At 29.6% G+C, this 11,590-nt stretch overlaps 1 protein-coding gene and 1 pseudogene across 1 annotated transcript; one reads left to right on the forward strand and one right to left on the reverse strand.

Moving 5' to 3' along the window:
• Positions 1-2,040: 2,040 nt before the first annotated feature.
• Positions 2,041-2,716, reverse strand: LOC149888738 (uncharacterized; annotated as a pseudogene).
• Positions 2,717-5,332: 2,616 nt separating this feature from the next.
• Positions 5,333-8,473, forward strand: LOC145189447 (metabotropic glutamate receptor 3-like). Its single transcript, XM_090088764.1, has 3 exons — positions 5,333-5,435; positions 5,591-5,666; positions 5,752-8,473. The coding sequence occupies exons 2-3, from the start codon at positions 5,591-5,593 to the stop codon at positions 8,250-8,252; spliced, it is 2,577 nt and encodes an 858-aa protein (XP_089944890.1). The 5' UTR covers positions 5,333-5,435; the 3' UTR covers positions 8,253-8,473.
• Positions 8,474-11,590: the final 3,117 nt, after the last annotated feature.

An 11,590-nucleotide genomic window follows, 5' to 3' on the forward strand; every position in this document is an offset into this window, starting at 1 on the left:
GGCCGCAGGACGGGACCCATACGGGTAATCCAGACGGATCCCGCCGGTTTTTGTCCGCGGGATCCAGACGGGACCCGTCCGAGATTCCCGCCAGAATACGTAAACGGGACCCAGCCGGGACCCAAATGGTATTCAGAAGGGATAGCAAACAGAACCCATTCGGAACCCAGCTGGTATTCAGCTGGGATAACCCAGGTGGATCCCACAATTATCCCAGGTATTATAGGTATAATAATGATAATAAATATAATAATAATAATAACAATAATAATAATAATAATAACAATAATAATAATAATAATAATAATATTATTAATATTTATTATTATTATTTTTGTTATTATTATTATTATTATTGTTATTGTTTGTGTTATTATTATTATTATTGTTATTATTATTATTATTATTATTATTATTATTATTATTATTATTATTATTATTATTATTATTATTATTATTATTATTATTATTATTATTATTATTATTATTATTATTATTATTATTACTATTATTATTATTATTATTATCATTATTATTATTACTATTATTAATATTATTATTATTGTTATTATTATTATTATTATTATTATTATTATTATTATTATTATTATTATTATTATTATTATTATTATTATTATTATTATTATTATTATTATTATTATTATTATTATTATTATTATTATTATTATTATTATTATTATTATTATTATTATCATTATTATTATCACTATGTCACATTACTAAATAATTGCTAAAACTGATAAGCGGTTAACTATATGCAAAAGTCTATTTCAAAAAAAAGCAATTACAAGTCATAAACTGAGAAGTTTTCAAAAAATGCACCAATAATATCATATAGCATACAAATGATGCAAATCGCAATAATGCATCACTGCAAGTCATAACCGATTAAAAATATAAATATACCAAGAAATACACATGAATGATTACAAGTAATAACAATTAGTTAACTAAATTTTCAACGAGCATAACTGAATTAAACAAATAAGAGTATATGAAATCAGGTCCTCTGTGGTATAAGGCAAAATATATTTACAGGCTGGACAAACCAGTATAATGTATACAGTGCTTGAAAAACAGATCACTTTGGGTACTATTTTCAATAAATCATAACTTAGACCATGGCAAACAGTTTGTAAACTCTTAACTGATGCTAGATAAAAAAACATTGTTCACTGTTTAACATTTGTAACTGCATCATCAGGACTTGTATTACATTATTGACTTCTGTTGCATTCTTCCCTTTCGGTTTTCGGCTTCCTTCCCCACGATCCCGTGAATTTCCAAACCCCGTAGAAAGTTACTTCTCAAGCATCTCCTTGCTTGTGTCCTTAGTGGCAAAGTTTTGTTTAGCAGCACCTAAATGCATATAAAACAATTATGTTGATGCCGCAGTATACATGTTAAATTATTATTATTATTATTATTATTATTATTATTATTATTATTATTATTATTATTATTGTTATTATTATTATTATTATTATTATTATTATTATTATTATTATTATTATTATTATTGTTATTATTATTATTATTATTATTATTATTATTATTATTATTATTATTATTATTATTATTATTATTATTATTATTGTTATTATTATTATTATTATTATTATTATTATTGTTATTATTATTATTATTATTATTATTATTATTATTATTATTATTATTATTATTATTATTATTATTATTATTATTATTACTATTATTATTATTATTATTATTATTATTATTATTATTATTATTATTATTATTATTATTATTATTATTATTATTATTATTATTATTATTATTATTATTACACCATTTAGCAAGTATTACTTTTCTGGGCTAAATATTGTGACCTAAATAAATAACTCAAAATTAATATGTTGCTGTTAAATGTGGGCATATAAATTTGAAGTGAATACTTACTAAACAAAATCTGAAAGTGTTGCAGTGCTCAAAATTTGATTTTGCTTCGTTGGCCAATCAAGCTACACTGTTGCGCTTGCTTAGATGTCATTAAATAGGCTAGAGAGAAATGTTTGAGCTGTTAAATAAAGGAATACCATCAATATTTATGTGAATTGTAAGCTGTGTAATATCAGATGAAATTGAAGATTTATTTAGGAGCAAAGATAACCAGTTTTTTAATCCTATATTAAAATATTCACAACCAGCTACAGAAGCAATAATAATGTTTCGATCAGTTCTAAGAAGTGTTCTAGCATCGTTAGGCAAATCTAAATTTGATTTTTTCAAATTCTGAAGCAAATTATTTATAGCACTATGAGATATGTTAAATGCAATCGTCCATTGCCTTAATTCATCCGATACAATTTCATTAACTTTTGTTACGCAATTGTTGCCATCAATACCATCACTGTCAAAATCATCATGCAAACAAGCTTTCCATTCGATGTTATCACTAGATTCTTCAAAACTAATGATAGAGTTACTAAAAGGTAAGTTTATATTGTCATCCAACCAGCATTAATTTTCGGGAATTTTAGAAGAAGACTCGGGTAACAAAGTATTTTTGACAATTGGACATGATTTAGAAGAATTAAACACTAAAATATTATTAAACAACTCGGATTAATTGCATGATACTTCTTTCACTATTCTTGCTATTTCAGCAGCAATTTTTCTACGTTTTGTTCTGTTTGAACTCATAGTGAGGTTACTTATATCTTCGTAATTTTACAAAATGTTTTTCTATTATTTAACAAAATTAATTAATTAACAAACAATAAATAGATAATAATATAATAACAAATAATATAAAAAAAGTATATGGGTTATAAAATCTTATTAGGTTATAAATATTCCCCAATAACTAAAATAGTTTTATTATAAATTAAATGAAGATAGATTTTATAAATTATATGCGGTAAAAATTATTAACAACGTATATGTTGCTTTCTCCCGGCGAAAAACTCCCATCTACAAAAAATTCGCCTTCAATTTACACTTTACAAATCAACTCAAATATGTCCATAAAAATACCGCTCAAAGTATGTTTATAGGATTTTAAGGAAACTGCGCAATGTCCACTCTTTGTAATTGCTTTCGCGCGTAGTTTAATTACAGTATCTCAACAACTAAAAACCAGTGTTTTCAACTTTATGTTTGAATCAATTTGCAAAAATCAACATAGAATTATCTATAAATAGTAATTGCAAATATAACGAAAACATAATGAAACTACACTACCTAAAATACTGTTAGTAAATTATTCTCAAATATATTTTACTATAATCAAACAGTAAAAAAATTGTTCTTATCCGACAATCGTAATTTAAAAACGGATAACTTTAACGAAATATTTTTAAAAAATATCCAAAAAAATACATACCAATATTTGAAAAAGAAACAACATTAAAGCGTAAAAGAAATATAATATTAACAAAGTATCGCAAAAACTTTCACACAACAAAATGCCAATTTCAAACTTCATCCCAGAGGTAAATTCTAAAACAGTCAATATGTGGCGTTAACGCCCGGGAAAACCGTACGGTTCCCGTCTGACTCCCGGTGCCATAACCTGGATAAAAAACCATACCAGATCCCCGGTTCAATACCGTACGGGACCCGTCTGACTCCCGGTACCATAACCCGGATAAAAACCATACCAGATCTCCGGTTCAATACCGTACGGGACCCGTCTGTATAGGCTAGCTGGGTAGTTGCAACTTACAGCAGCTTTTTGTAACATACAAAAAGCACTTGTGAAAACTCAAGTCGTCAAAAGTAATCCAAAGTCATATTTGTTGAAGAAAGTCATATTTGTTGAAGAAAGTCATATTTGTTGAAGAAAGTCATATTTGTTGAAGAAAGTCATATTTGTTGAAGAAAGTCATATTTGTTGAAGAAAGTCATATTTGTTGAAGAAAGTCATATTTGTTGAAGAAAGTCATATTTGTTGAAGAAAGTCATATTTGTTGAAGAAAGTCATATTTGTTGAAGAAAGTCATATTTGTTGAAGAAAGTCATATTTGTTGAAGAAAGTCATATTTGGTTGAAGAAAGTCATATTTGGTTGAAGAAAGTCATATTTGTTGAAGAAAGTCATATTTGGTTGAAGAAAGTCATATTTGTTGAAGAAAGTCATATTTGTTGAAGAAAGTCATATTTTCAAATCCTGCAATTATTTTTTGAAAATTATTCATAAATTCTTACACATTATAACAATTTTACTTCTAATGGGGTTGTGAAAATTTACACATTTGATTAAATAAACAATTATTTGGCAGAATATGATTAATTAACAGTATTTCCTGCGTTTGTATTCTTTGAATCTCTTTCATCTCTTCATAACTTCCCACGCATCTGCTGTTTGTAGCTGTTAATGAGACAGATGTTCGCATTCTTATCAATTCTTTAGCGGTTTTCGTTACCAAGTAAGATGAAGGTTTCATTCGCATATTTTGACATTTCAAACCAAAAAGTTTTTCATGATTTTGCAGAACCGAACTTAGTTTGCTTGAAAAATAATTCCCAGAACCTGATAAAAAAAAACATAAGAGTGTATTTCTTATATTCATCCTGGACCTCCACGTAATGCAAACGTTCGTTAATGAATACTCAAGATCAGTTCCTTATTACAGCCTTATTAACTTTCTCCGTAGGGCAAAAATTAAATGTAAAAAGAAAAAAAGATAGAAAAAAAATTCAAAAAAAAGCTTCATAAAAAGTAAATAGGAATTGAAGCTAAGGATTGCAAACCAGGTTTTTTGAACTGCTGGAATGATTCAGCGAGTGATTTTAATCATATCTTATGACGTCAAAATATATTTTCAACTTATGCAATTAAGAAAAAGAGAGAGAAAAAATGAGATTTTAAGTTTTATTGGACATTTGTATAAGTTCATATATGCTAAAGGTTGAATGAAAGAAGAATGAAAAAATCAAAAGTAATGTAATCATGAAATGACATGTTTCTCGAGTCCCTAATATCAACCTCGCTCCCAACACTTTCTGAATTGAATTTCAGACACAGTAAAAGCTGCCCTCTTGATAAAAAAGAGAACAAAGTTTAAATGTTTCTTTACCGAAGAAAAGCAAATTTTCTCTAGAAAAAATTTTCTCTTAAAGTAAAACAAAATTTTTAAGCAAACATTAAAAGTTGGCGCAAAATTCTCGTGTATTGAATATGAAACGAACGAATGAAAAGGAAAATTTGAATACAACGAAGTAAACGAATGAAATAAACGAAATAAAAATTTTCTTTTGTTTTCTTCATTTTCACAAGAAGGGAAGAAAATCATTGTTACAACTCCATTGTTCTCTAAAAGTATTAAAACAAAAGAACGGCAGATTTCTTACCAAAACATCTTCCAAAAAACTAGAGGATCGCGCAAGTTTTTATTACTAAATGAATTAAAATCATCGCGCAAGTTTTATAACAAGTAGTAACCATAACAAGTACTTTTCTTTTAATTTTTGCGGGTTTTATTCTGTCAGCGGGCGGTTTTCTATTTTATCTTGAAATTAATCTTTTTTTTTTTTCAATTTTATAATGTTACACAGTTACACTGTTACAATGTTAGAAGCAATAATATTTGTTGTTGACTTTTCAGATGATTTCATATTTTGCTGTCGCTAGACTGACTTGGTACTCTTTTATTTTTATAAAGTCATTTGCTTTTTCAAAAGGTGGGCATTTTAGAACGCAAATATCTAATTTGTCATGGTTTAAATAATTAAAACATTTCTGGTGATTCTTCTTGTTATATTGTAGATCTTGGTGTTTTCAAAATTAACGGAATTTTTCCAATATCGTCAGAAGATCACAATCAAACTTACTTTCAATCAGGTTTGATAATGGCTGAGGCTATGAAATATGCTGTCGAAAAAATCAATAACGACACAGATTATTTGCTTGGTTATAAACTGGGCATTGAAAAGATATTTGACCATAAGTCTGATAGTGAACTTAGAAGAAACGTCCTTTCAACATTTATGAAAGATGTACCGTTTTTGATCGGACCATACTCCTCTGAATCGTCCTATATTGCAAGTATTTTAACTGGAACATTCAGACAAGTCGTAATAAGTTACAGTGCTACATATAGTGATTTCGATAGGTCAGGAATAAAGTATGGTTATATGTTTAGAACAGTTCCGTCTGACAAGTTCCGACTGAAGCTTTTATTTTCTTTAATACAAATGTTGCAATGGAACTATATTTCGGTGATTGGTTCTTACGGTTATAACGGAGAACAAGATGCGCGTCATTTTATCTTCGAATTAGATAGTCTAGGGATTTGCTCAGCAAGGCACTTTTTTTTACCAAAGCAGCAGCAAGCAATTGAGAATTACATTGTTAAAAGTCTGCTCGAACTAAATGATGACAAAAATCTTCGCGCTTTGGTCTTGTTCACAACGAACGAAGACTCCGCGAAAGTTTTATCTGTAATTAAAAAGTTAACCCTAATTCATAGATTTTATTTGATCTGTGTTTATGGCTGTACAAACTATTTAGAAGTTGTAACAGGAAATGAAGAAGCTGCTAATGGGACAATCAGTATAGATTTGAATTCTCCTGAAGATATTGGGTTCAAAGAATATTTTCTCAAAAAGAAGCCACACAACAACAGCGAGGTGCATTTCAAGAAATTTTGGGAAAACGTTTTTAACTGTTCACTTGACATCACAACATCATTCATTTATACACGAAATTGTACAGGAAACGAAACTTCACTTAAATATAGCCAATACTTTCAAAATACCCCAGTTAAAAATGTTATCAACGCCGTATACGCTGTTGCTTTCACCATCCGAAACCTAGTATTACACTTGTGCCCTACCCTAAGAAAAAATGATCTTGATAAAAACTTCTATTCTATAAATAAATCAGATGTTAGTTGCTCTTTTAATCCAAGCGATACAATAGGTTATTCTCACAAACTATTTTTAATGCTCACCAATATGTCTTACGTGGACGGAACACTAGGCTCGGTAAACCCGTGGTCCATCATGACTACAAATAAGGTTCAATATGATATTCACCAGGTTTTTTTTGTAAACCAAAAGTATGAAAACAAACTTTCTGGTAGATGGAAAATTGATCGACCAAACTTTAATCTTTACCCTGAAGAAGAATTAAAGCTTCAAAAGCCTGAGTTCTGGATTTCAAACGAAACGTTAACAAAACTAAAAAATAAGGCCATGTGCAGCTATGAATGTCCAATGAACTATTTCAGAATTAGAGATTCCAATGGACTAAAAGCACAATGCTGTTGGTCGTGCAGCAAATGTCCTTTTAATAGTATTCTTTTGAATTCCACCTGCAAGCCTTGCAAAGAAACAGAAGCAGTTAACGGAAATCAATGTGAAGCCCTTCCTAATAGGTATATAAAAATAAGTGGTAGTATCTTTTCGATCATATTACTTTTAACAACAGTAGTCGGTTTAATCGGTGTGCTAGGTACAACTTTCATTTTTGTACGCTTCAATAACGACGCCGTAGTTAAATCCGCCGGTAGAGATCTTTGCTACATAATCTTATTGGGAATAAGTTTAGGTTTTATTACGCCGATCGCCTACCTACTTAAACCATCAATGTTTTCGTGCGTGTTTCGCAAAATATTACCTGGATTATCTTTACTTATATGCTATGCGCCGTTGTTTTTAAAAACAAATCGAATTTATCGAATATTTAAGCACGCCAAAAGCTCCATATTACCCCCCGCTTTGGTAAGCCCAAAATCCCAGTTTCTTCTCTTTCTTGGAATAATAATCGTGCAAATTTTATTGGGAGCAATTTCGTTTGCATCTGAAATGCCGAACCAAATAAAAATAGTTTCTGAAAATCACGAATATGTGATGTTATATTGCATAGGCGACACAAATCCATTGGTTATGTTTTTAAACTTTACGCTCAGCTTTATGTTTATGATATCGTGCACGATACTCGCTTTCAAAACAAGGCGCTTTCCTAAAAATTACAACGAAGCAAAATATATAGGCATAACACTTTACATAACGTGTGTAGTATGGTCAGTCTTTTTACCTGTATTTTTCCTGATTCCGGACAGAGGCATTTTTATACGAGAGTACCTAATGTGCATTGTGTGCATTGTCATTGGCTATATTAATTTGTTGGGATTATTTGGACGAAAACTTGCACAGCTTCTGTTTTTAAAAAATAAAAATACCAGTTCCACGTTTTCATTGAGTAACTCTTTGAAAACTCTTAAGAATGAAAACATTACTTGTATGATACTCCTCGATCAATAGTTTATTGAAATAAAAATATTCCTAAAGACCCTACATCCCCCTAACCCCCTTCCTCCTGCGGAATCTTCTCTGTGTCTATATGCACATGTGAGTTAAGTATTAAATAATATAAGATTTATTAAAAGATAAAGGTCTTCCCTATTATATTACTATATTTGTTTTGTTTCAATTTTAATATGTTGTAACATTTCATATTGCAAATATTTTATGCTGCAAAGAAAGTTTTTTTTTAGAAGTTTATAGTATTTTAAAAAGTAAGTGAAGTTGGACTTTAAAACTTATTAACTTTGTATAGGTTATAGAATTAGTAAAAAAAAACTCATAAAAAATAGAGTAGAGTTCAACCTTCTTCTTCTTCTTCTTCTTCTTCTTCTTCTTCTTCTTCTTCTTCTTCTTCTTCTTCTTCTTCTTCTTCTTCTTCTTCTTCTTCTTCTTCTTCTTCTTCTTCTTCTTCTTCTTCTTCTTCTTCTCCTTTACATGCCGTCCTTCATTTTGCTCAATCTAGGGCATCCACAGGGGTGACTCCTGGTTGAGTAGATATTTTGGAAGACATAAGATGCAACTGAAGAGACCTTGACCGACGCGTCGCTCCACCTGTCGTCAAAGACCGTCCACCGTTAGTCAAGAACTAAGGTCTTGTTTCCAGCTGGCACCACGAGAAGCAGGTATTAGGATTTCGCCAGCCTGTAGAGTGCAAGCTTATGTTCTGGAAAATAGAGTTGAGTTCAAGGATATGTCCTTTATATTTCGTACTAAAAATTTCTTTATTTTTTTGTTTTGACCTCACAAAAGGATTATAGCTGAAAAAGTCAATTTTCCCTCAAAATTTTTACATTTTTAATGTTGATTTTAAACATTTTATTAGAACCCAAAATACCAACTTCCAGTTAAAAACAATTTTGAAACTTGTACTTTGATTGTCAATCAGCTTCACAATTTAATCTTTTCTCAACCAAAGTATTTAACTTATAAAAAGATTATTAAACATTTAACAGTAAATTGTTTTTTTAACTTCCTAAAAATGTACGCGAGTTTATAATGTATTAAATTCTCGATGGGTACGCAAGACACATTCAATAAGTATTATGTCTCTGTGATATATCAGCCATATGAAAGCAGAGTTAACCTAAAAACATATAAACTAAAAGCATAATTCACCAAATCTATTGCACATCTGTTTTTATTTATTTACAGTTGTTAATGAATTTATATATATATATATATATATATATATATATATATATATATATATATATATATATATATATATATATATAGTCAGAAAAAAGATGAATTCTTTCTTCGAGAGAAATTCAAATAATAATCATAATACTAAAAATTTAACTTTTATTTAAAAAGACAAAAAAATAAAAAAACTAAACAACAATAAAAATAACAAAATTTAAGTTTGTTCTAAGTTTTTTGGCCAAATGAGAATTTTAAATTATTTGAGGGAAATTTAAGTTTGGGGTTGTAAATTTTAAAAATAGCATCTGTTATTTGGCAACCATGTAAATTTTTTTATTTATTGGTGGGTTAATAAAAATAGCATTTGGTTTTCGCGAAATTTCTACCAAACAGTTATAATATTTCTAAAGTAAGAATATAAGTTTGGAACTTAAAAAAAAATTATTATGGCTAAAAAAAACAACTGCCAGTAATCAAAATTTTTGACTGAGTGATTTTAATGAAAGACATTTCGTTTAAATAATACTTCCCAACAAGCACACAACGTTGAAACAACGTTGATCAACGTCGATCAACGTTACTTCAACGTTGTTTCAACGTTGTGTGCTTGCTGGGCTGACTTACACCACTGGACAAACGTAACTAAAATAATTTGACATTTCACAAAGGTAAAGAAACATACAACACCAAGCAAAACTTCTATTAAAGAATATTTTTCATTCGTAACCATATTGATTAGAATAGGGAAGTGGGAGGAAGTATTGAGAAAGGAGAGAAAACAGTACAGTTTATTTGAAGAGATTTTAATTTTCGGATATAATACTTCTCTGCTGCACAAAACTCACAAAACTGTTTAATTTCCTTGACCTTAAACTTATTTAGATAAACAAGTTCAAAGTTCGTCATTTCTAAGCTCAATCAAACACAATAAGTAAGTTTACATTGCCGGCCTAAAGTTTCACTTGAGAGCTGTAAATTACATTGCCAACCTAAAGTTTCACTTGAGAGTTACAAATTATTTAAAAATAATGGTATACACCTCTATTGAATGTAAAAATATTTTGGTACAGTTGTCGTACAAAAAATAAGAAACTTTAATACTGGATGAGGCAGCAAAACTTAGAAAATCCAAAATGTTTTTAGGGCCATTAAAAAACATTTTATTTAATATGGCGCCTTTGTTGTCTATTACAGCCTGCACACAACATCTGAAGGCTTTCCCAGTAAACTTTGGACGTCATGAGGCGTCCGGTGGACATTCTTAGAAAACATTGGATGTCCTTAGACGTCTAGTGGACGTCTAAGGACGTCCAATATTTACTGGGTTGCAACTATTCACAATGAAGTCTCAAGATATTTTGTCACATTCTAATCTCAATACTTGCTTGATATTATTGACACTAGGATGAGATGTTCTGTTGGTTGAGTGCTCCAATTTGCCTCAAATTGAATAGTTCTGGCAGTTAATATCAGAGCTAGATGAAGGCCAGGAGTTAGTTGGCCAAAAGTATCCAAAATTGTTTTTACATAATTTATGCTTTCTTTTTTTGCAGTATGAGGCGGAACACTATCCTGAATCCACACATGATTCCCATTAAGATAATTTACCTTCGGCCAAAACTTTCTACTGTAGAACCTTATAACAAACTTCAGCTGCCACTTTTTTAACAGGTTTGAAAGAATGGAGAGGCATCTTTTTTCCATCAGACGCCACATACCCCAAAACCATGACTTCAGCTGGGTTCTAAAGATTCCGTTCACAGCATTTCTTATGATCCGTGGGCTAACATTCAAGTCTCAGTTTTCTGATGAATTCCGTAGGATCTTTCAAAACATTAGTTTTGAGAAACTATAGCAATACAAAATCTTGTTTTTTATTCCTCCGTTTCCTAACTTCTCTTAATGACTTCTCCAACTAAAGAAAGAAAATCAAATACAGCCTTTTAAAGTTAAAACCACTACAGCCTTCTATTAGCTTCTTTTAAAATGATTCTTTTTAAAGTAAAAATGTCACAAAAATGTGAAATGTTTGTGAAACTAATGTCGAAAAGTCATCTGTTATTTTATCATTACACAATGAAAAATAATCAGAACACAATATTGCAGTAAATCTGAAAATATCACATTGGAAATAACATTGACTTGTGTTC

Source organism: Hydra viridissima, unplaced genomic scaffold, assembly GCF_058129835.1.
Source record: "Hydra viridissima isolate aposymbiotic clone 2 unplaced genomic scaffold, HvirCarnegie_v1 scaffold_5, whole genome shotgun sequence".
Taxonomy (NCBI): Eukaryota; Metazoa; Cnidaria; class Hydrozoa; order Anthoathecata; family Hydridae; genus Hydra; species Hydra viridissima.

Excerpts from the sequence above, each read along its gene's own strand:
- LOC145189447 (XM_090088764.1), top strand. The coding sequence starts at position 5,591 with ATGATTTCATATTTTGCTGTCGCTAGACTGACTTGGTACTCTTTTATT. Across the intron at positions 5,667-5,751 it reads GTCATTTGCTTTTTCAAAAG|ATCTTGGTGTTTTCAAAATT; the intron begins GTGGGCATTTTA and ends GTTATATTGTAG.